The 26,987-nt window shown below is 38.5% G+C and overlaps 1 protein-coding gene and 1 non-coding gene across 3 annotated transcripts; one reads left to right on the plus strand and one right to left on the minus strand.

Moving 5' to 3' along the window:
- Positions 1-340: 340 nt before the first annotated feature.
- LOC105445924 lies at positions 341-23,087 on the minus strand. Of its 2 annotated transcripts, none has more exons than XM_011682076.2 (2): positions 22,853-23,087; positions 341-4,500 (listed from the first exon to the last, which is right to left on the minus strand). In XM_011682076.2, the coding sequence occupies exon 2, from the start codon at positions 4,104-4,106 to the stop codon at positions 1,338-1,340; it is 2,769 nt and encodes a 922-aa protein (XP_011680378.2). In that variant the 5' UTR covers positions 4,107-4,500; positions 22,853-23,087; the 3' UTR covers positions 341-1,337. The 2 variants fall into 2 exon arrangements, with proteins under 2 accessions (XP_011680378.2, XP_011680377.2); XM_011682075.2 differs by lacking the exon at positions 22,853-23,087 and adding an exon at positions 9,749-10,132.
- On the plus strand, positions 21,632-21,750 carry LOC115927790. The gene has a single exon (XR_004065752.1). It is a non-coding gene; the product is annotated as a U5 spliceosomal RNA (small nuclear RNA).
- Positions 23,088-26,987: the final 3,900 nt, after the last annotated feature.

The raw sequence follows: 26,987 nt of genomic DNA on the forward strand, positions 1-26,987 counted from the left end.
ATTCATTTATGCACCGACGGTACATGCTATGATACAGGTGATACAGGTGGAAGTATTATTTTCAAAATACATAATCAAACTGTATTTAACAAGCACCTTTTTTAAAGAGGTGTCGCCATCCCGACATATCGTCTTCTTGTCCTAAAAAAGTTGATTTGCCGAGTTCTAAAAATAGGTCCTCTCGTCAGTACTTTACGCGTCTTATTTAATCGTACGGCCCAAACATTAGGCAAGGAGGAACTAAATAACCTAAAGAATACCGAAGTGTGACGTTATACCGGCCAAGTTGTCAAGGTTGCCTCTTTCCAAACAAGTTTGTGCAACACAATGGTACGGTGACTGTGAGTACACCAGCCGCAAACACTGAATTTTTCATACATTGTGTGCGGGTAAGCCTGAATCCGATGACCGGGGTAATAATATGATTGCAGGGCCCTCAGGGAGAACAGTATAAATACTGATGAGGCTACCCTGGGTAAACAAGACATATTATTATTATTATTACAATGCTAAAGTCCTAATGCGCAGGCTCTGTTGTTTTGAACCAGTAACTTGAACGACGAGCAAATAATGACGTCAACACTTCGGTATTCTATTGTGCGAAATATTAGATTCGACCATTAATTACGTCATGTTACTTTGTTAGTTATTCATAGAGCGATATATGGCGTAAAGGTGTGCATAAAGGGCAGGGGAGAGCGAGGAAAGGTAAGGATACTTTTACAACGAAGAGAGAGAGAGAGAGAGAAGGGGGGGGGGGTTAAAAGAGAGAAAATATGGAGAAAAGGAGAGCGAGAGAGCGATAGAAATATAATTAAAACAAAAGGAAGTCAGGAAGAAAGAAAGAAAGAAAGGTAGAAGAGTAGAATAATTGACAATGGAAAAACAGAAACTAATTTTGAAACGTTAGAGGCGAGAAGGATATATGAGACAGAGAGGAAGAGACAGAAAGGGAAGGAAGGAAAGAGAGGGAGAAAAGAGAGAGAGAGAGACAGAGAGAGAAGGGGTGACTAAACAAAAACCGATGAAATACAAAAATATACACATTGATACATATACACATATTACTAGGAACAATTAATCGTAACGTTAATCCACCAAAACACGAGTTACTTTCAAGAAACGTTATCAAGGTTAGTGTCATTACTCTGTTGAATATCATGTTAGGATTACGTAACTAATACCTCATTACGTTGCTTGTGTATTTCAGTAGGTGTTGGGCAAGGCTACTGAGATGGTATCAGCTTGACTTTGTCAAAAGTCTATACGATCGCGTTCAAAGCGAATTAGCATTACACTATTTCAAAATATTACAACGACCTAGGTAGAAGTATAGTCTAAACGATATCAGCAAAGTGGGTTCCTTTGTTGGTGCTTGGCTCTTTGTTCTCTTCATCAGATATATCAATTGTTTCTCCAGAGAATCCATTTCTCATTTGAACCAAAATATGGTCCAGTTTTTCTGTTATCTCCACGGTGTCGTAACCACCAATGACTCTTGGCTTATTCTTGCGAGCAGAGGGCGCTGTTCCCTCTGACATGCTCCGCAGGAGTTTCGGATTTGACTCAGATTTGTCTGTTCTGTTTCTGCGTGTATCTCCTTGACCGGTTTCCTTTTTGGTCTTCCCGCTTCCATCATGATCGAGGCTTTTTGATTTCTTTACTTTGGCGTAAATCGGCATGGTGCACGAACGCTGGAGAGGCGGCGATTGGAATTGATTAGGTCTGGATAACCGATCGTACCCGGACTCGGTCGTGGTCTCCTTGCCAATCTTAGGCTGGTTCTCCAGGAGAGCCATTGATGAGGCGTAGGCTTCGACGTCTTGGTAGTCATTTGCAGGGACCGACCGCTCTGGGATGCTGTCTAATTTCTCGCAAGCTATCGAGTGTCTTTTGCCTGGGGCAGAGTCAGTAACCTTATCGGCGCTGATGATCTCCGCATAGTCCCCACTCCCACCACTCGCCACTGACAATCGTCGGCTTTCCCATTCGCTCGACGGAACATCTGGTGTTTCTGAAGTAACTTCCGAATCGATTGAACATTCTTTTTTGTTTCTCACCGACCAGGGCCAACGATTCCCGAAAGAATTCTTTGATTTACTTTTTGCTTTGTCCTTTATGGCTTCAGAATCTGATTGCCGACGTTGACTGAAGGAATCATCGCTAGGAGGTTGATCTGGGATTGATAATGTTCGGGGAAGTGTTCGTGCAGGAAGCGGTGGAGCAGTTTGATTTCTGGTAAGCGCTCTGGACATTGTGGCCGAACGTTCTCCAGACGGGAGACGACAGACACCCATATGGGCCTCGTCGCGACCAGACATGCCTTTGAAAATGAAACGACCCTCAAGAGACACTACATCCGTTACGGCGTAAGCACTTGCTGAAGATTCTGACATGGTACGCTCATGGATCCTAGACAATCCTTGATTAAGCATGCCTTGGTGAAGCTGATCTGAAATTTCCAATGGTTTCGTTTGGGGCCTTGCGTACTCATTAGGTGTACAAGGTGGCCCAAATGCTGGTGACTTTTCAGCATCTGGACTCCCCTTACTTGCTTTCTTCGAATAATCAATATCCTCTGCAGCTTCGTTACCTTCGGGCTCCAGTGTGACGTAGAACCTATCAAGGGTACATTCAGTATCAGATCCCATGGATTGTCGCTGCGTGTTCACTGCGTTATCTCCGATTTCAACGGCGCCACGTCCCTCCGCAGTCTTCGTATTTACAACACTCATTTCCAATTGTCCACAGTTACCATTACCATGTGCAGCTTCATTTTGCTGCAGTGTTAGGATTTGCTTTCGTCTCTTGCGAATAAAAAGGAGCACGACTAATCCGATGGCACATGAGAGCATAGTCACCAAGGCTCCTGCAATGGCGGATACAACAACTAATATCGAGAGATGCTTTGAGGAATTATCCCCATCACTGATTTCTGCTAGAGGCTGGATGGACAGGAATGGTCCTGTAGGTGATGGTAACGTTGTCGTGTATTTTATAACAGATCCAGACCTACTCGGAGACGTCTCAGTCTTAGCTCGTCTTGTTGTAACGTGATCAAGAGAAGGGGATGAGGAACCCTCAGCGTCAGGGAATACGTCACTAGGGTCAAACAGTTCGATATCAACCTTCCCAATTCCCCGGAAGGATCCATCAAGTGTTGACACAACGCAGGACAACGTGGAACCATCGTCTTCACGGTGGATCATCAGATTTAGCAACGAATGGCCGGTTCCATTAAAGATAAGCTCAGAATTAAGATACCATTCAAATAACAGGTTATTTGGGTCGTACGCAACTGGAAAGCACATGAACCCTTGCCGTATCAGTGGCGGGTGCTGAAACAAAGGAGGATCTATGACTACGTCAATCCGACGTTGCAACGGCGTGTACGTGCATTCCACTCTATTCGGATGGACAGATCCGTCGACCAATTCACATACAAACGTTCTGTTGACGTCCTCAATGGACAACTGACGATTGTGAATGCACGGAGACTGAGGACAGGCTACGAGTAGAGTTCTCCTTCCCCCTTCAATAATGGTCCAAGCTAGCGTTTGCGGAGGAGAACCTGATGGCGTGGCGCATGTGAAGCGAAACAGTGAACCAATGTTAAATATTCCTGGAGGAGCAATTGCTTCAGCCAAGCAAGCTGGCTCGTGTGGAATTGGACGATTCCTCGGTCGAACTATGAGACTGGCCTTATTCGAATCAAATACGTAAGATTCGGGTGTAATGGCAGAACAAAAGTATTGCCTTTGGTCTGACATGAGGACATTTTTAATAAAGAGGTTGTATTCTCCATGATTAGGATCCCCTTTGATGGATATCCTCTCGGTAAGCTCACCGTGCAGTCCGGCATACTTGTCAGTGTTCCTGTTCACGGACAAAATTCCTATAGAACCATCCTCGTCTAGATAACGCCAGTACAGGCTTGCGTCACCAAGATCCGTCACGGTACAACTTAGCATGGCAAGCCCGCCCTCTTCGACCTCAGCATCTATTGGGTATACCTCAAAGCTAGGTGTCGCAATCGATAGAAAAATCGTGCTTGAAATTATCAGGATGATAATAAGCTGATGCATCATGCTCGATTCCATCTTCATCTGCTATCACTCACACTTTAAACCTATGCGAAGAAAAGAGTCGTCTTTCTATTATTCATTCAAAGTTTTAGGAAACAAAATTAAGAAAGAAAATTCCGCATATTTCGCCCACATCTACACTTGCTACTGTAACATATGTGTGTGCTTGTTCTTTCCTGCTATGAGCATCAATGACGTAAATGAACCATATCTCTGCCACAGAGTTGGAAAGAATTAAGGTGATCGTGAACAAAATGCAAACCGAAAGAGTTTATTTAATATTGCGTTCTTCCTGACGTTAATCCCCGGATGTATGACGGTCAGGTGATCTGTTGGTAGCAGAGAGGGCGGGAAAAGGCAGCTGTGGCGGGAAAGTGGAGGAAGATAATCCAACGGTTCGTTAGCTCCGTGTGTCCTGGAATAGGGAGGGGATATAGAGGGAGAACGTGAAAGAAAAGTAGATGGGATAAAGAGGAATTGGTAGACAGGGAAGAGAAAGATAGAAAGAACAAAAGGAGATAAAGAGAAGGGAAAAAACAATTAATTAAAAATAGATATTAAACATTATCGTGTCGACAGTGGTTCTTATTTCAATGTTATGTAATAATGAGATATTTACAACACGATTGGAAAGGTTTTCGAGAAACTCTCATGCAATATTAGCCCATAGAACTCATGCTGATGTAGAAGTATAGCAAAGAAAGGTTTACCACAACAGTAGGCCTAACTGTATACGTGTATTGTAATGGACTCCTTTCCCATCTAAAAGCATTAAAAAGTGTGTTTCATACACACACTTCTCTTTTGTTTAAAGAACAGATTCCATTTCCAAATTCAAGATGACTGGTATCAGATCTCAATAGTAAAACAAGTGGGTTCAATATACAATCACTCCTCTTTTTCTTTAAGAACAGATTCCATTTCCGTATTTAAAATGACTGGTATCAGATCTCAATAATTTAAACAAAAATGAGAAACATATACACACACTCCTCTTATTCTTAAGGACAGGTAGCACTTCCATTTCTAGAAACTACTGGTATCAGATCTCAATAGTATGAAATGAGTGGGTTCCATACATATACACTCCTCTTCAATTCTTTAAGAACAGGTGCCCTTCCCAGACATCCGTCCTTTCCCATTCTTCCTTCCTTGATTTCCTGAGTTTGTTCTCAACCAGTGACCTGAAAGGTCATCTCGATCCAAACCAGTGGCGCAGCCCCGGAAAGGGGTGCACGGGGGTAAACCCCTACTGGATTTGCGAAATAAGAGAAAAAGAAAAGGTTGAGGATATTTTAAAGAATGGTGATGGGTCCCTTATTTCAATAGCATTTGTAACATCTGCCCCCCAACCCTCAAACACATCCTCCCACACACTCACTCAGACATGCGCGCACGCACACACACTAAATACCCACATACACCCATAGCCAGTTGATTTAGAGGTATAGTTGCCACAGCGGAAGTCGCTTCTGATTTGTTAGCCATTTCATTTAATTCCCTCCATTCATGATTTAACCAATGCCCACGCTTGCGTACCAGCGCGTGTCGCAACTATCTCTCTTATTACGCTGTGCATGACCCAACAGTACCTCCCCATTATTGACTATCCCGCTACGCCACTGTTAAAGGGAAAAAACGACCAACCGTTATCTGTTTCCGGTATAGCTAGATAGTGTATCCTGCACATTTCCTGTGCATACTGAAAGAAACTTCTGATGACGATGGAGAACGCCTGCACCATGTGTATTCCATTTTTATTATTTGATTATTTCAAAATGTAACCTCCCCCAAAAGGTGAATATCCCCACTTATCTCAGATTATTATTCGACAAAGGCAAACGGTAGTCTATTCCCAACTCGTATAACAATTTAGTAACAAATTAAACATGATTATAAAAAGAACTAAGATAGCAATATGTTGTTAGATAAAGGGAAAGTTCACCCTGATATTAAATTGATTTTGATAGAAACACAAAAAAAATCCAAAGAAAGGTCAGTAAAAATTTTGAGCAAGAACCGTTCAAAAATAAGAAAGTTATGAATTTTTGAAGGTACGTTCAATCAACCACAAAATCTCCACCCACTTTTCCCGTACTACAAAATAAATATCAAAAATGTATAGTTTCCCCTTAATTTCTTTTCTTTCAAGCAGACATTTACCCGAAAAAGATTTTTTGCAAATATGTTTCGTATTAAACACAATACATCCCGTCATCAATAAATAAGAAACTGAAAGTTAATGAAATTGTCTGTAAAGAGCAAATTCCAGAGAAGAGCGCAAGATACTTCACAGTATTGCCAATTCATGTTTCACTGGTGACAACTTTAAAAATGTTAAACTTCAATTGTTGTAATGGGATGTTGCTCCAACTTGCTTTAATTTGTTTCTCTCACATTTCTGATTTTACAAGAACCAAATTAATCTCAGGGTAGACTGCCCCTTTAATTTTGGCAATAACCATGACCAAAGCATTATATGTAAATACTTTGCAAACAAGTACAAGAACAAGCAAATGATGAGGTGCCAGAAGAAGAATAAGGAGGCATAAAGGAGAGTTAGAAGGAGACGAGATGGAAAGAGAAGAAGATTGCAGCATATTGTACAGTGCGTCCCAGAAAAAACAAAACCGAGATTTATCGATGTTTTATCATAACTTAATCACATTTATAATTAATAAATGACACATATTTGGAAAGCTTATATCCTCCTCTTTTATTTGATTTAACTCATTATGATGCATATTTCACACATGAGTGATTAAAATCAATTTGAAGAGAGGAAACCGAAAGGTCGTTTGGCGGGCCGCGGCGGTATCTGAATTTCAAAGAGGAAATCCCATTTCTAGAAAGTTCCTGCCCTTTCATATGACACCTCAATCAGGAAAATGAGCGAGGAATGACAAAGTTCTGTTTGTTTAATGTAGCCCTTACATTTTCATAATTTTAACAAACGAATTCGTTTTCACTGGGTGCCTGCCGTAGCAAAAAGCAGAATTGACAAAAGACTTAACTCCGTTTCGTTGACAATTAGCCATGCATGAAGTCTTTCGTCTACGGCTGGTTGTCAACGAAACGGAGTTAAGTCTTTTGTTAATTTCGTTTGTTGGTACGGCAGGCAGCCAGTGAAAACGAATTCGCTAAAATCAAATTATGGAAATGCAAGCACTACTTTAAACAAAAAGAACTTTGTTATTCCTAGCTCATTTTTCCTAAATGAGGTGTCATATGAAACGGCAGGAACTCAACTTTCTAGAACTGTGATTTTCTCTTTGAAATTCAGTTAACGCCCGCAAAACGACTTTTCGGCTTCCTCTCTTCAAATTGATTTTAATCACTCATGCATGAAACATGCATTATCTGAGTAGCATCAACTGAAAGAGGAGACTCTAAGCTTTCCAAATATGTATTATTCATTAATTATAGTTTTTAATAAGTTATGATAGAACATCGATACTTCTCGGTTTCGTTTTTTCTGGGACGCACTGTATAGTGTATATAGTGACTAAGTCCCTCACGCCGCGGCACTCCTGACGCTCTAACATTACCCCGGTAATAGCCGCGCAGCCAAGTGTATGTAGCGCTACAGTATATCACGTATTTGTTTACACCTGGGTGGAGAGTGGCAAATGTAGATTGATGTCTTGCTAAAGGACCTTTCTGAAATTCAACTTCACAAATACAACGACACCTAGCTTACATCAAGAAGAAAGATTGTTGATCATGATGATGATGATGGCGATGATCATGGTAGTGATGTTGATGGCCGTGATGATGATGGTGGTGGTGGTGGTGGTGGTGATGGTAATGGTGGTGGTAATGATGGAGGTGATGATGACGACGATGGTGGTAGTGATGTCGATGGTGCTGCTGCTAGTGATGATGATAACCGCGATGATGATGGTAGTGATGTTGATGGCCGTGATTATGAGGATGATGATGGTGGTGGTGGTGGAGATGGTAATGGTGGAGATGATAGTAATGGAGGAGATGATGATAATGGAAGACGGGGTTGGAAGATTCAACGCTAATATGTACCGATAGGGACTTCGGGAATCACCGGCATGCATATATAGTGCGGATGAGCAGACGGCAGACCATCTCATCTACCACTGCCCTGTTCCCCAACCAACTGATAGTATGACTGATCTGCTCAAGTCAACTGGCTTACCCAGCTTCAAGAAATAGTTTGATATATATAAATACTACTACTACTACTACCTCATAAGAGAGAAGGAGGTGATGATGATGATGATGATGATGATGGAGGTGATGATGGTGGAGATGATAAAGGTGGTGGTGATGATGATGGTGATTGTTGTTTGTATTCAAATGATAAAACATGAGCTTAGACGGTACAGATGAACAATTCTTTCAAATTAATATAACAGTGGAATTTCAATAGCAAAAACATGCTGTTCTGTAATGAAGAAATTGTTCTACCCCTAGCCGACCCAAAATGCCATAATGGCCATAATCAAACCGTGGAAATTATGTTAAATTTCGCTGGCCTAATTATACAGTTATTGACTGGCAGGGGGTGTAATATAACATTCTTTGGACCTGAAGGGAGTTATATTTCCCAAGTGGTTAGTGGTTAAAATTCTTTCCCCAAAAAACTTTTTTTTGGGGAAAAAATCAAAATTAAAAAAAAAAAAAAAATTATCCAAAAAAGCATTTTGGGGAAAAAAAAGAAAGTATGGAAAAAATAATTTCAAGGTAAAAAAAAATTCAGGAATTTTTTTTTTCACCAGCCGGTAAAATATAACCAACCAGGAAAATATAACCAACCAGGAAAATATAACAATTTGGATCCTTGCAATTGATATCATGTGACAAGCTCTGGACCAATCACATCTCGGTATCTGTCTAACCTATCTAATATAAATCATTATATTACATTAAAACTTTTTTCTTTCTAATAACAATATAAAATGTTACACCAGTCTGAACCCTTAAACAATGTATTATCCTCATATTCATCATAAGATATATTCTCCCAAAGTAACACAATTATCGTCAAAACAGCGATCTCCACGAGTTAATTTTGCTTTCGTGTGAGGTTGTTTTTAGAAGCATCTTGCGTTGCGTATTTCGCGAGTTATATGAATATCGATGCTATTTTAATTACTAATTAAAAGACTCAAGAATAAAAATGTCCGGTAATATAATTAATTAAATAGTATATGCCCATAAAACAGCTGATCAACACACCTTGTGCGCTGAAATAAATGCAAGGCGAAAGACGAGATCATCTCTATAGGTTTGTTGAAAAAAAAGTTGAAATACTAAATAAACGCTTTAGATTGAGCACATGGTTTCTAACAATTTTAACAGGTTTAACTGACAACTAATAATTCAAGAATTTGAGGTTTTTGGGAAAGAGCATTCTAGGTAAAACAGATCAATGTCTTAGAGAAACAGATGTACCTAAATTTTGCCATGAAACATGTTAAAATTTCAACAACTTTTTTTTTAAATCAAAAAAGTTTTCCCCATAAAATGCTTAGCGGTGATGAATTCTGCCCATTGCTTCATATAATCATGACCATTTTAACAGATCATGATACAAGTAAACATCTAAATATCTTGAAAGCACGATCGGATAGCTTGGTCTCATTTTGTGCCTGTATACAAATGTGTTTGAGAAAAGATGAACGTACCTGTTCGCTGAAAAAGGGCAAGCCGAAAAACGAGATTGTCTACAAATGTTAGTTTTTTCCCAACAAATGGCTCACCAGTGAGTAATTCCTTGTAATCTTTCAAAAAGTTATTAAGAGATTATAACACGAGTTCGAAGAAGGGCAAAATATCTCGGCTCAAGATTTACTTGGCAGCGTCCAAAAGTATGCCTTCGGTCCTATGCGGTATGAGAAGAAGATGAAGGCACCCTTTGCTTTGTCTACCGGCTGGACGTATGGAATGATAGTCCCCAAATGTTTGTGTTCAAAGAGGTTTAACAAACTAAATGCTAAATGCTAACCTCGGATGTAGGGAAGAGGTTTGTCCTTTTTTTTTGGTATAGCGAAGTTCACACGAGAGTCCGTTAACCTTAAGTGAAGCTCGTGGTTTTAAACTACGAGGTCATCTCGTAGTTAAGGACGGTATAAACGCACTCATAGTTCTCAAAAAGCATGTTAACCCGAAGTTTTAAACCACGGGCGTCTGTTTGGTACGGGCGATAACTAGGAGTCATTAACCCTTTATCTGCTTTGTTCGACTAAAGGCGTCTCCATATATGGCGCGGTAAGCCGACGCAAACAAGCTGTGCCACCGATTTTTTTGTTACAGTTTAAAAAAAAACACGTTTATATGAATGGCAACTGCGTGCAACCAAGGACTTGCTCGTATTCATTTAAATTGGCGTTAAAAGAGAGAGTGGGCAATCTTTTTTTCGCAAGCATGTATAATTTTTGATAGATGAATTTTCTACTTACAACTGCCTTCCCAGGTTGTAGTTTAAAAATTCGAGCCCTCATTGTTTCGTGGTAAAACTTCGTCGTTGTTAGTAGGGCATTTTTTTAAAACTTGGCTAAGTTACACTCAAGTCACAATGCCACACCGACACCATACCGACTCTACACCGACTACATACCGACTGCATAAATAATGTTCATATTATATTTATTCTTGGGGGCCTACAAATAACAAACTTTGCTTTCCAGTAGATTCCTGTTTCATTTCATAATTTTAAACTTACTTTGTCAACTATGTTCTTTATTGTGGAAACATTTGATATGAAATCGAGTAAACTTCAAATCAACCCAAACCGACTACATACCGACTCCATACCGACTCCCTACCGACTACATACCGACTCCATACCGACGTTATACCGACTACATACCGACTCCATACCGACTACATATCAACTACCTACGTACTACATACCGACTCCATACCGACTCCATACCGATTCCATACCGACTACATACCGACTCCATACCGACGTTATACCGACTCCAAACTGGCTTGATTCTTTACGTTTGGGGTAGTGTACGAATTACTCGGTCTGCTGTCGGTTTGGTGTCGGTCTCGTTGGCTTGGCTGTGGTTTTAAAGTTTGATCCTACGGGAACGACGCCGTGCAAACACAATACCGACTACATACCGACTCCATACCGACTGTGGTAATAAAGTTTGATGCTTCGGGAACGACGCCGTGCAAACACAGCTTCTGTTTCATTGGTAGGTTTTGTTTATTATCAGAATGAGTCATATCTAAATGTGAAGATTCCACAGCACCGGTAAACTAGACCTTGGTGCTAGTCTTGGATAACCGGACCTCGACAATTCCGGTATTAAACAGAGAAAAACGAAAACGGTTGTACAGCTCCTGACCGGTTTAATTACTATCATATTTAAATGTATGGATGTTTATTTTCTGGGGACCTAGGGACGAGTTATTCTGTTAACCTGTAATTAATTAATGAACTACAATACTCGGAATCCAGTCTGCGTACATTATTTGTCGCTTAGTTGGGCAAGTCTCCAGCAAACTTTCAGGTTGTCAAGAACAACCTCTGTTTTAAAAGTATGCATACCAATTTAGTATGTTATGCTACGGTCACAAAGGTTCGTACGAACGGTATTTTCGTACGAATCTCCCCGTTTTTCCATTGTCTGAAAATCGTTTGTACGGCGTTCGTAGCAGTTCGTAATAGCATTTGTGACCGAGGCTTAAACCGTTCTATTGCTCCACGTCAATTTCTAGCAGCATTCGAGTTCTTAATATCAATTTTGGCCTAACCAGTAACGCTAAACCAAACCTAAAACACGATTGCAACCCTAACCCTTACCCTAATATTATACCTTTGACGAAATACCCCAAGAGCAATTTTCGCTGAAGCAAATGTCGGCGGAGTCACCTTGAAAACACCAACTTTCTGATCTTTGCAGCCAGTAGAGGCCGATCATGTGGCAGTTGTGGTAGTTGTGGTGATGGCGTGCGTGTGTATGTGGGTGTGGTGGGAGGGGGTACCTTGGCAGAATTCAAGTATTATATACGGGGTTACCTGAGGAGTATCCACTTTTAGCGGAGCCGTGCATGGTACCCCTACTACCGATGAAACTTTTTTTTTAATGTATAAAAACAGCAACAAAAATAAACAAACGAAACAAAACAAACAAAGCAAATAAACAATTGTCACTACAGCTAATCGAATTCCACAGAATGCATGTAAAACACTGCTTATGTAATGTATAAATTAACTCGTAGAGCCTGAAACGGTGAGGGTGACGGCTATACTTTGTCTGTTTTGTATAGATCGAATATATACATATCCGATAATAATTCCTCGTGTTAAATAAATATGGTGAAGGAGAGAAGATTCAGGCTTTAAATCCGACAGTTTTTATTAGGTCACGAGTTTCGACCTACGGTACGTCATCAAGTGACTCATACTGGGCTAATATATATATATATATATATATATATATATACATGTATGAAATGTGCTAACATGAATATGACGTATCACGTAATATATGGGACATACGATAGGGTTTTTAAATTGCCCCTGAGTTCAGTGAATTCTCGAAAGTAGTTGCATTTGTGTTAATCATAATTATTGTCACCACTTCAATCTGAAATATATGGGAGTAAAAAGCCTTTCTTTAAAGCTGAGCACCAATCGAATTCGCACATGTACATGTATAATATAAACATGGAGATCATGATATTATTGTCAGTATACCAGTAGAGAGGCTGATAATGTAATTAATCTGTGATAATCTCTCTTTTTGTTTGAGTGTGTTTTCCAGCGTTTCGCATCGCTGCTAGTCTGGGCATCATATGGACCTGTGAGGCTGTGACCTTCACGGGCGGGCTATCAAGTGGGAAATGAGATGACCGGACTCGCACATGATCAACCAGCTCAAGGAGCTAGCTGCTAAGCATTCATAATGTCGTGTTATCTTCAAGGTATTGTTATGAACCCTAGATGCCTCTCTTTTTCTAAAATATTATGTGTCAGAACTATACAAAATAGACTGTATTCTTAATTTTGCCTTGAGCGATTCTACTTTTTTGCCGTGAAAAGTTGGCTTGTATAATGTTAGCTAATTCCTGAGTGGTGAATTGCAGTTTGATCTACAAACCATATACATTATAGCGACGCCCATGGACCCTGATTCAAATCAATAACAAAATGCCAAATTTCTGTGACAAAGTTGCTCTCAGCCAATCAAATGCCGCGATTTCAGTAGCTTATAACAGTTATTGTAACTTGTTATTGATAACATATGTTTGATCTCTGTTTGATCTTTGTCTCGTGGTGATGATGAATTGCGCTTTATGATTGTTTCCGGTTTTTCTTTTTATGCATTATCACTCGTCTGTCTCCCATATGTCACTCTCTGTCCTTCTCCTCATCTGAGAGAGAAAATTTTAAGGTTAAAGGTATTATACCAGTTTTGGTAACGCCCCCTCTCAAAAAATGAAATGGAAGCGCTTATTACCAATAATGTGAAAGAATATGTTTTAACTAATACGTGATGATACAAAGTTTTGCCGGGAAACCGCCTACTAATTGATATATTTGGTCAATTATAATATCTATCCGGCCTGGATAGATATCGTGTAGTCTCGTATTCACCTTTCTGTGTACAGTGCGTGTAACTTTACCAAGACTGGGCCTAATTTTTTTTATCGTTTTGATGATTCCAGAACCTTGCAATACTTATATGCTAGATGATCAACCTTTTCTGATCGATTCCACAACGTTTCTTTCACAATGCAATCGCATGACAAGAACTGGTCTATACCTTTAATGATAATACTAATTACAATAATGGGTTCTTGTATAGCGCTCATGTATGGCACTCTTGACACTACTGGTGCTCCACAATTATTATTACCCCGGCTTTAGCATGGCTGCCATGTTGGCGCTATAGCATTTTAAAAGAAATTAATTCATGCCAGGTACCCATTTACCTCACCTGGGTCGAGTGTGGCAAATGTAGATAAATGTCTTGCCAATTAAAGGACGTTAGTGCTGCAGCGGGACTCGAACCGCGAACCATGTGATACAAGGTTCGGTGACTTAACCATTAGACCAATGCACCTCTAAAAACACTTCTATAAGACATATTCTTCCACTAACCGAACTCAGTTAAAGCCACATAGTAGTCAGTGTCCATGTGTAGTATAATTCGCTGACTGCATATTTGGTTAATTTAACAATCAATGTGTATGTGCGTGCTAATATCTATGAAGCAGCGAACCCGTGGTCCCACCAGAAAATAATCCAACTTGCCCTCATATTATCTCGAGGGCGCGGGAAATTCAATATGTTGATGAGAATCCTTTATGGCAGTAGACTAGGGTACAGTGCATTACACAAAACTTGTTGGTAGAACAAAAAAGTGAAATGCACTCTTGGAGTCTAATTTCCCATGAAAACTCAATACTATATGAGACTTAAACTTCGACACTCGACCAAACACTATACCTAACCCTAACCCTAAAGCTACTCAAACACCAAACCATACATTTATGTTTGACGAAACAAAGATTTTCATATACGACACATCCTCCGGCGATCAGTGAATCGCGGTCAATATCCTAACCTAATTGATCCCGGACTTTGACAAATCTTTGTAGCAACGGAAATAACTTCCACTATTTTGAACCAGGAAATAACCTGATAATTGAACTAAATATTTAGAACAAAATCTCGCCACAAATGTAAATGGTGAAGACAAACAAATAGTCTCGTTTTGCAGACACTGTTACGCCACCGCACCGACTAACGAGGGCGTGTGCCTGCAAACGAGGGGTGGAGTGCCAAACGCCTGCTGGGCCCTGTTTCATAAAACTTGATATCAATAACATGTTACAAGCTACTGTTATAAGCTACTGAAATGAGGACATCTGATTGGCTGAGAGCAAATTTGTCATAGAAATTTAGCATTTGTTAAAGATAACAAGTTTTATGAAACAGGCCCCAGTTATGTTATTTCAGCGGCCATTTCAGCCATCTGGGACCCGTTTCACAATGGCTTTTTTTCAATGACAAATGACAAAAATCAGTGACAAAGCTGCTGATAGCCAATCAGAAGCAAGGATTTCACTAGCTCATAATACAAAGCTGTCATTTGTCACTGATGACAAGTTTTGTGAAATGGGCCCTGAAATCACCTCTCATACTTTTGATCAATATGATGAATATTTGCCATAACTCCGCAAATATATAGGTTCTTAGTAAGGAGTAGGCTGGGCATTTATTCATATTATTTTACCATATTTGTCAGTTTAAGCCTTTTACTTTAGATTGGTCTTCGATCTACAATTGACAAAACAATATGTCCGATGTTTTACAGAGTGTTATCGAATCTTAAATTAGCGCGTCTGTCTGAATAGTAGTGGTGGTTAGTATTAGTAGTGGTGGTCATTTTACCTGACTGCTAAGAAAACATAAATGCTTGTAAGTAAGCAACCAGAGGACCGACGGATTTAGGCCCTCTCCGAATGACCTGGTAATGAGGATTAATGCCTTACCGAAGGGCATAGCGCGTCAACTTGGTTTCGAACCCGGGTCGCCGGATTACGAGACCACTGCTCTTCCAACTGAGCTATCGCGCCTCCTAATACAAATGCTGCTTGGCACCACCATATTTGGTGTAAAGCCTACTTTGGAAAGAAAAAAAAGAATATGCACATTGTACGGATTGTATTCACCTACTGCTATTTCATCATGATTGTTAATGGAAATTATGGTCGTCATGGGGACCGAACGTGAACTCGAACCTTCGAAATAATCTTCGCACTTTTTGGATCGAAACTAAGTCTTTAGTCCCGGATGCCATCATGGGTGTAGGCTTTTGATCTTTTTCAAGGTCAAGGCCGGACTCTGATCAGGAGTGGTCTAATAGTTTTTTCCATTTGTTTCCTTTATCTTCTGGAATTGTCGTAAATTTGACGTCATAGATTTTCTCATCTCATTGGCATACTAACTGAGGGCAAGTTACGACCCGTAGCCTTGGGCCTCAAACACTTTTCGTAAGAGTCTTATTAATAGTTATTATTACTGTTATTATTATTATCATTGTCATTACAAATCATAACATGACAAAACGATAATCATAATAAAGTAAACTGATTGCAAATCATAAGATCAAAGACTATAGCCCAGACAAGTCTTGGTTGATAGACGATAGATTTCATCGTACGCCTTCAAAACTTTTATTCAAAAAATGTGAAGTCAATCAAAGCAGTTTGTTCAGGAAGTTTATGCGACTGTTTCCGTAAATGGCTGTCTGTCAAACTGCTCAAAGGTATATTTAAAGCAAATCACTTTTGATACCAGGGGCGTGTCTATACCATTTTAAATCGGGTGTTGGGGGAGTGGGTGGGGTGGGGATATGGCGGGATCAAATCGACCCACTAGGCCTATGCCTACGGGTGTCATGCAGTTTCAAACCATGTAGGGTCCTATAGCACGGTGTGACAGAAGACAATTGTGTTCTGTGTACGTCCAACCCAAATGCCCAATAAAGCGATTTAAACTTAGATTTTCGACAACAACAAAATCTGGGTATCTCGAAAAACTCTCTATATCACGAAAAGACTCCGATTATCACGAAAAACTCTGTTAATCGGCGATAAACCGAGTTCATTTGTCGAAAGTCTGAGTTCATCTGTCGATAAACAGATTGTATCACTTTATCGGGCGTTTGACTCACCATGTCTGTAAACTATGTGGAGACTAAAACACAAATAAATAGAACCACCTCGCCACTTGCAACCAAAATAGTAGAACAATAATATAATGACCAAGGTATTACAATGGAAAACAAAGCATCCGCGGAAATGACTCAACAGAGGCCTTGTGCGAAATTGTCTACAGACCGCGTTTTCGTTATTTCTTTCTTTCAGTCAATCCTTCTTTCCTCGTCCTTCCTCACTTTTCTTTTGCTTTCTTTCTGTCATTCGTTCATCTCTTATTTTCTCTACCTCTCTGTCTGTCTTTCTTTCTTTCTTTTTCCTCACTTTTCTATTGCTTTCTTTCTGTCATTCGTTTATCTCTTATTTTCTCTACCTCTCTGTCTGTCCGTATTTTTTTCTTTCTTTTAGTTATTCATCTTTTCTTTCTTTCCTTCTCTTCCATTTTTCATTCATTCATTTGATCTTAATTTCTTTTTTTCTTACGTTCTCTCTTCCTTTGTTCTTCTTTCTTTTTCTATTGTATCACTTCCATTGTTCATTTTTGTTGGCAACATTTTTTTTCTTTTCTTCAATACAACCCCAAGACCTACTCATAACATAAAGAAAAAATAATAAATTGTTGTTACTGCTGCTGCTAATGATGAATTTTCTTTTGTTATATTGCGCTGCTAAACGCCTGTATTGGGCACTATAAACTAATAACCACGCATAGACACAACATTTTCGGAAAAATGCTCTTTTAAATTTGTTGCGATCACCTCGAAATCGCGAGGGGGAGGGGGGGGGGGGGTATGTCCGCCTTGACGACATATAGCATCGAATAAAGTTATGATATTCAAATAAATGCTGACATTACCATGATACTGGTGTCATTATGAAAGAAGTTTCAGATATCTACAGGTCTATACAAGTTTCAATAGGATTAACATTTATCAAGGCTCGTTTTTATAATACTAAAACCTTTTACTTGCGATTTTCAAAGAATTAAATGTTGTCAAACATAGTCGGTTGTTCGGAAATGACTAACTCGGTCCTTGGCTTAATCGCAGACAAGTGAGTTTCTTTCTTCTTTATTTGTTCTATGTGTCATTGCCATTGTTATTTTCATATCAGTTCACCATTTCGATGTAATCTGGGGACCGTTTCCCGAAAACGTCATAAGTCCAATAAACTGTTCAATTATGAATGTTTATGTCTGCTTTATTAAGAATGATATGTGCAATCAACTGTAACTCCTTCTCACTTCAACCCCCCCCCCTCTCTCTCTCTCTCTCTCTCTCTCTTCTCTCTCTTCTCTCTCTCTCTCTCTCTCTCTCTCTCTCTCTCGCTCTCTCTCTCTACCAGTCTTCTTTTACTGTTACATCACCAGGAGTACTCCCTGATTGATGTATTTTGCTTGTATATCTACCTAACCTCTTGACTACTGAATTGTATAGGTCCCATAGGCTTAACACAGGGACCACCAGGTTCCCGCAAGCAAAGGGTTAATTATTGTCAAGGCTCACAAGGCATCAAGCTTTGCTTATCTTGGAGCCCTGACCAGTTCTGTTTAAAATAAGTTCATATTTCTTTGTTTGTTTCAATGTCTACTGATTTTATTTTGTATTCAGAACCGAAAAATACAGATATAAGCGTAAGAGACTGCCGGGTCTGTATTAGGCTATGGAGACCTGGGCCCTGTTTCATAAAACTTGATATCAATAACATGTTACAAGCTACTGTTACAAGCTACTGAAATCATGGCATCTGATTGGCTGAGAGCAAATTTGTCATAGAAATTCAGCATTTGTTATAGATAACAAGTTTTATGAAACGGGCCCCTGACGTTGACACCGCACCCAACCGACCCTGTTTCTATATTCAGAGACTGACCAAGCTAGGCTAGGCTCCGGGCCTTACTGCATTGTGTTTTAGTGGCGAAGAAAGGTCTGTTTCTGTAGACTAGTTTGCGCCTGCTTGCAAACACACGATTGGCATGGTGAACAAATCACAGGGTCTCGACATCGAGACTACGGTAAACAGGAAACAGTGCACAGTTTGAATGTAGTATTTGTAAATGCTAATGGTGGTTAGGTTAGTAAGGAATGCCATTTATAACATATCCAGATGTATGTAGGATGTATGCTCTGAACACAGCTGCACCAGAAATATAGGACGAAGTGTCTGCCTGTGATGATATAGGTGCAAGTTCACCGGCATGCCCCATTGACTTCCATTAATAGGCCATTTTCGTAATGTAACTAAATTTATGCAGATGCCGTTGCGAAGCGCCTCAATGAGAATTATTTCTTAACAAAATAAATTTATCTCAATAGTCAGAATTCGATTGGCATACATTAATTATTGCTAGGTAGGACAAACAGTACGGCATGCCCTACCTAACAACACGTAACACACATAATTTGCATTCTGACTATTGAAATAAACTCATTCTTAAAGGCATCGTTTAACAATGTTAAATCTGAGATGCACGGCCCTACGTGTTATCAGTGTCTGTAATATGGTGTAATATTGAAGCCCTAAAAATTGCGCTTCAAAATGATCAAGAAGTGCCTCAAAAAAGTAAAAACCTTTGAGTGACCGGTTTTACTATACTCGTTTTCCCCACTAGACTCTAGTGTTGAAAAAACCGTTTGGCAAACGGTTTCCAAAATTTGTTATTCCAATCATAAATATCTTGATAATCAGACAGCCGATCGGCATGTAAAAGTCATGGGATTCCTGACTGACCTAAACGTTTATAATTATCATTGCAGCATGAGCTAAATCCAGGATTTTGTTTCAGAATCTGAGACAAAGTTACCGGATCAGGTGCTTGAATGAAATCATTCGTATCATGGCGCTTTACAAAGGCATATCTTTAAATGTTGTTTACGAAAATGGTCAATTAGTGTCTCTGTTGTGTGGTGCAAAAATATACGTGTGGTAAACGAGGAACCGTTTTAACAGGCGCAGAAAGCAAGCAAACTATTATTTTTAATTTACGCATTTTAATAGGATTTTGATCAGCGAAGCGTTACCAATGAGGGTTTCGTGATATAGTGCCCATTTTATATAGGGAAGTGTATAAGGCTTCAGTATTCTGTATTGAGGTTCTATAAATAGGTCGCTTGAATGAAAATATTATATGCCTCGTGCCGAACTTCTCCACCCTTCGCAAAGTTTGGCATGAAGCATACATTATCCTTCACATCTAACACGTAATTTGTCAATCTATACTGAATTTATCCTAGACAAAGGCCTATCATCAAGACCGATCTGGTATTTATAATGTGTGTCATCTTAATTTAATTGTCTGGCTATTTGTACGTGGTTTTTCTTCTCCGGTTTAAAACTTCTTTTTTCGTTTATTTATTTATTTATTTATTTATTTATATCTATATATTTATTTTGTTTTATTTACCTAGGGTAACCCCATCAGTAAGTAAAACACTGTTATACTCGGGGGCCCTGTTTGATGATAATTCACAATTCTAAAGATTTCATTTCAATAAATTTGATTCACTTAATTCGTTAAGATTAACGACCTATAATCAGACAGTGATAACATTTTAAAATACTGAATCTTTTTACAATTCCGAAATATAATCAGTGCCCTACCTCAAATAAATGGTGTTATCAATAACAAGTGCCGAATTAAATAATGATAACAATACAATCATAATACGACTACTTATAATAATAATACTAATAATACTACTACTAATGATAATTAAACAAATATAATAATAACATTCATATACAATGTCATAAACATATACAATAATAATTTTTTGTATAAATAATAATAGTAACATTTATATACATAATAATAATAGTATAGATGTCTTGTCTATATCCAGGGTAGCCTTATCAGTGTGAATACTATTCTCCCTAAGGGCCCTACAATCATTATCACCCCGGCTTCATTTTAGCCGAGCTACAATGAAAAGGCGCTTAAGCATTCAGGGAATTTTTTTATACCGGGTACCCATTTACCTCACCTAGGTGGAGTGAGGCAAATGCAGATTAAAATCTTGTCTAATGACCTTAAAGCCGAGGCGCTAAAGTACCGAACCGCAAACCGTGAGATGTTCAGTCTGGGGACGGACCCACTTGATCACGGCACCTCTGCAGCGATCCATGACAAATTTGCTTATAGCCAATCAAATGTAAGGATTTCAGTAGCTTGTAACAATTACCATATCTTGTCATTTATATCGAGTTTCATTAAAAAGGGGATAGGTCGTAAAACAGTGGCCTATTCATTGGGGCGCGTGCCCCGTCCCCCCCCCCCCCCCGAACAAAAAAGGGGTATGAGAAGCATGGGCTGATGAGCGTTTCCTTTTCTTGTCCAGAAATGTCGGACCAACAAGTGACCCCTCCTTCTCGAGAATGGAAAATCTGCCACTACTAACATTTTCCAAGCCTATTATAATAAAGACGTATATCAAGTGTTTATAGACAGAATTTCAATTATTTCAATGAATTGATGAAGAGGCAGAAGAAATAGAAGTAAAAGGAGAAGATGAAGAATTAAAAGAAGAATTACAATAAGATGAGTAAGAAGGAGAAGACGAAGTAGAAGAAGAAGAAAGAAAAAACTTTGAACAATTGGTTAATCGATTTATGCAGTTGTAATCGATCAATGAGGTTGATGAAAAAAATGAAGATGATAACATTTTTCAAATTTATAGATTATCCTAGCCATTATCCTTTACTAAGATTAAATTTATAAAACAAAAAGATGAACTAATTGTAAATTAATTAAAATAATTTGATAAACCTATTTTTCATTTCATTACACAAATTATGATCAGTTTTACTATGCGTATACGTAATATTTAACCGCATTAAAAAAATTTATTTTAATTATAAATATTTCAAAATTCCTATTCTTTCCACTCTGGTTTTTCTGCAATACGCATAAATCTTTCGCCTTTTACTAAAGATTTCCGTGCAGAGGAACACATTGATGAGTCTATAAAGATTTTTCTTCGGCTTGCCTATTCGGCAAGCCTTGCAACACAATGAAAAGTAAGAATCAAAAACACACACTAACTTAGATATAATACCCCAGGACCACGCCATCATTGGGTACCACCAGGCTCCCCGTTCATAAAGCGGGATGGCAGTGGTAAACTACTACGGTCTTAGTTGTAGATTTAAATTTAAATTTTAAAAACAAACTATTTACGTTTTTTGTTCGGTTAAAAAAAGATCATGAATATATATGTGTATCATACCCATACAACATTTTGAAAGTATGTGAAAATTTGATTTGTCCCAATTGATGTTTCTTCAGAATGTCTCTATCATGCGTAATTGTGTACTATGGTGTACTGCTTTTTGCCATCACATCAATTGTCTTGTGTTGTGTACTATTTATTTATTTTTAATTTGCTTTGAGAATTCTGAATAAGTTTTATTTGAAGAGAACAAAGAATATGACATATTAAAACTTACATATAAAAATATTCAACAGAGACTGTAATTCAGCCAGGCCACCTTTCATTCTTGAGTTACGGTAAGCACACAGACACATACACGCACACACACACACACATAGACTTTAACTTTTCAAGAGGGGTATAAACAATGTATTTGTTATTTCTACTGGCATGTAAACTCAATGCCTAATTTTGGGATGGAGGTTATTTCAGTATAACTTTTCCTCGGTTGAAATTATGTTCATTAAGTGTTTTGTAATGGTTTATGGTATTTAGGCAGTAGTAACGTGACACAATGTATATATCCAATTCGTGTAATTCATGTGCAATTCAGTTGTGAAACTGCCATTCATGAAAGATGCAATAAAATACCATTTATCTATCTATCTATCTATCTTTCTAACTTTCCTTCTCATACTTTCCGTTGATATTATAAGCCACACAGGTTTAAAAACGTATTTAAAATTGGATAACGAAATAAAGGCCTTTTAAACTATAATGCATATCCCTTTAAATATATCAACACAGAAACAAATATAGGATCTAAGAATATTATTCATTCATTCATTGTAAGTAATGTCCGAATCTCCATATCTGGACATTAACACGACGGATAATGAATATTTTGCATCTAAAAGTAAAGAAGTGTGAGTAAAATTCAAATTTGCTTACTATGCTCAGCATTTTGATGTTGCCTCCGACGAAGTTCATTTCTCCATCGCGCGTGTCACGTCATGTCACGGGCAGCTGTCGGCCTGGGTGACTGGCAGGTACACAATATGTTCCGAAGACGAGAGTACTTAATCTGTGTGTCTATATGACAGACTGGACAGCACACTTCTGGGCAAGATAGCAAAGAGGTTTCGTCACGCGGGTCCAGCTAACTCGGCTTAGGAAGAACTCGGCCTCACTCGGCGAAAGGGTTTGAAAGTTGAATTTCAAGATCGTCAAAATAATCGGACCTCTAAATAGTCACAAATCTCATGATTGCAGAACTCAACGTCTTTAAATTTTCTACATTACCTTCTTTGTAACAATTCTATGCAATCCTATCGAATAAATTTGAATGTGGGTGTTGAAAGACATTATTTATGCGTAAATTCACCCAAGTATTTCCGCTCTCTTGGATAACTTGGCAATATTTTTCAGCCGAGTCCGGGTTGACCCTAGAGCCGAGTTGGCTCGGATCCTGATCACTGCTTCGCCCATTGGTGCGGGGTGTGGGAGTCAGACAAGCACAGATTGGGGCGCTGACTTTGAGTAGTCTGAGAAGGCAGACCTGTGGGGCGTTTCACAAAACTTGTCATCAGTGACAAATGACATTTTTTTGTTATAATCTACTAAAATGCTTGCTTCTGATTGGTTATCAGCAGATTTTTCACTGAATTTTGGCATTTGTCATTGAAACTGAAGGCTTTGTTAAATACCCCCCCCCCCCTCCCCCTGTATTGCTAGAAGGTGCTGGGATGGGCCGTGGTCATGACGGCGGGATAGAGTGGGGGATTGGATGATGGTACCCAACCGAGTCACATGGAAACATCACCCCACCCCCCCCCCCCCCCACGAAATCAGAGCGTGATAATGACAAGTGCCTCAATAAAAGGAGATGGCGAGCGTTGGGAGATCTTATACGCATATATAGGGGGGGGGGGTCTTCTGAAGAGATGGAGTCATTGGCATATCGAGGGGTGTGTTTTGGGTGTTCCAACACCCGCCCCTGGCAAACAGGGGGTGTTTTAGGAGTTCAAACACCCCCCCCCCCCCCACCTTGGCCAAAGGGAGGTGTTTTAGAAATTTAAAGACACCTTTTATTTATGTATTATCTACATGTATGTTTCCCTGCCCCCCCCCCCCCCCCCCCGCAAAGATTCAATCAGTTTAATTTTGGCCATTACAAGAAGTGGGTTCTTGCTGTAGACAATACTAGGACATTGCTCACGTATAAATTTCACATAATTCCTGCAAAGTTCTACAGAATTTGATGTGGCCTGCAAAAGGGATATCCTACCTTTAAGTACAAGGTCTGTAATCGCAGACTAAGGTAAATACGGAAGAGTGAGGCTGAACGATTTTCAAGCTGGACGACAGATTCCCGCCTCATACCCCCCCCCCCCCCCCCTCTATATATCTCTTTCCTCCCTTGCTCTCTCTCTCTCTCTCTCTCTCTTGCTCTCACATTCTCTTTCCCCTCTCTCTCTTCTTCCTATCTTTCCCTCTCTCCTTCCCTTCTCTTTCCCCTCTCTCTGTCCCCCTCTCTCTCTCTCTCTCTCTCTCTCGCTCTCTCTCTCTCTCGCTCTCTCTCATCCCTTTCTCTCTTTCTCTCTTTCTGATCTCACCTTCTTTTCTTTCTCTCATTCTCTTCTGTGCCCTCTCTCTCTTCTTCCACGATTTTCTCTTCCTTCCTTTCTCTCTATCCTGTTGCTTTCTGTCCCTGTTTTGTTTTCATCTTACTCCCTTCTCTCTGTATCTCTCATTTCAGCTTTATGTTTACATTTATTTCTCTAGTATTATATTCTTCTCTGAGTATCAGTTTATTTCATTCTACATGTCACTCCCCCACACATTCTTCTTCTCTCACTCTCTCTCTCTCTTTATCCTGCCTCTTAAAAAAAAAACCTATTCTGTTATTTCCTTTCTCGCACATTTTGTAATTCTGATATTAATATTGACAAATACACAAATGAGATAAGTACAGTTTGATCTCAGAAAAAAAGGCTTTTATCTTTCATGGCTATACATTCGTTAATCCAAAATATAATATCACAACATAATAGCATAATAATACAAAAAAAGTGGAAGAGTTATTAAAATATCGATTTCATGTTCGGAAAGAATTGTTTTGCGAGAGAATATTGTGTTCCACTCTTACACATGCAACGCAGCTATTCACATCTTATCGTCATCTGAAGTATGTACAGGGTGTCTATGAAAAGGAAACTAATGTTTAAAGATGATCATTATTATTATTATTACTTATACCACGCTTTTCCCATAAGGCTCAAAGCGCTTACAGTAGGCCTAAATGAAAATAATTATATGAATACATGCATGTAATGAGAAAAACTTACAACTACAAACTGCAACAAAAGAGGTGATAGCAAGGCCTTACTGGAGGTAATAACTGATGAAAATTGTCTAATTATAAGTGGTAGATCATTCCAGTATGTTGGAGCAGATATAATAAAATGTCTTACCACCGGCTAATGTGTAAGTAACTGAATATATGAGACGGAGAGGATTACTGGCATGACCTCAACGCACTGGTAGGTGTATAACAATTCAAACAGGTATCTAAATATTGTAGGGCTTTATTATTGAGTAATTTGTAGACAAAAAGAGTAATTTAAAAATTATTCTTATTCTAGCAATATTCCTTAAATAAAACGTAACCATATACTACAGATGTGAGAAATATGTTGAGACATCGGCATGCAATTGTGACTGTGAGCTGAAGCAGCAAAACAAAAATCAGTCTTTAAGTCATTTAATTTTAACTTATTTAATATATTGCCTTATATCTAAATTACAACTTGGAAGTTTGATAAGTGCGTAATTTACACAATAATCCCCAAAGTACGTTTTTATTAATGTATGCATCATTGGAAAGCTTGATTTCTCATCTTTCATATGAAGCAAAGAAATATGGTCCATGAGTCACACACGACCCATTTCAGACAGTCTGAAGAGATCATGTCTGATATCAAAATTGTCCAAAATATGCGAATGACTCTTTCATTTATTATTTCATTATGTTTTTTTTTAAAAGAAAATGATTTGGGATGCACGATTTGTGTAAACACACATCATTAAACATCAAATATTCTAATCTTTCAAATGATACCATAACTATGATGGAAAGGTCGATTAATATCGACTAATAATTGATTCAGAAAAGGTTAAACAAAACCGTCAAAACCAAAAACATGACAAACATACATGTGCAATAACAAAAATATCACAAATTTGAATTTTACATTTATTGTTTTGTATCCATCCGACTGAGGTGATTATGTGTAATCTTTACAGACTAGATGCTATGCAGCATATTTCATTGGCATATTATATAGCATTTTATCCATCTTAAATACATATCCAAAGTTTTAATGTATCATATAAATTATAACAGAATGAAAGTCAACAAAATTGAATCTAACAAATTATACAGTACACTAGAGATATTTCCATGATGATATGATAGGTTACAAACACGTGCAATTCATGTCACTATTATAGCATTTTCTGTGAATCTACAGATGTACATGTAACATATGCATCTCTAATAGCAAGACAAACAATCAATATAAAATTCTCTTTTCTATATGCTTAGTATAATATAGCTATTTACAAATTATGAAAGATTAAATAACAAAACAAGCTAAAACAAATAAACAAACAAACAAATACAAAAATAACGTGCAAATTCTGTCATTGTTATAGCGTTTGTTTCGCCGAATAGGTCATACATAAACGTATCAAGTTTCTTAGCAACACTCACTCTTACAAATACTAAGTATAATGTAGCCACTTAAAAATTATCACAGATATACAACCAAAAAAAAACTAATACCAGAAATCAAACCAATAAACAAACAATGGCAAAGACGTGTAAATAATGTCGTTATAGCAATCACTTTGTCGAAACACATCAAGTATGAATTGATATAGATTAGTTCAAGTTACCATATACTTTGTAAAATTTAGCTCTTTATAAATTATCACAGATTACAACAAAAAACTGAAATAGACAAACAAATGTACAACAATGTGCACTTTACGTCATTATTATAGCATTGTTTTTTTTTCTCCT

This window comes from Strongylocentrotus purpuratus, unplaced genomic scaffold, assembly GCF_000002235.5.
Source record: "Strongylocentrotus purpuratus isolate Spur 01 unplaced genomic scaffold, Spur_5.0 spur5_scaffold_20, whole genome shotgun sequence".
In the NCBI taxonomy this organism is placed as follows: Eukaryota; Metazoa; Echinodermata; class Echinoidea; order Camarodonta; family Strongylocentrotidae; genus Strongylocentrotus; species Strongylocentrotus purpuratus.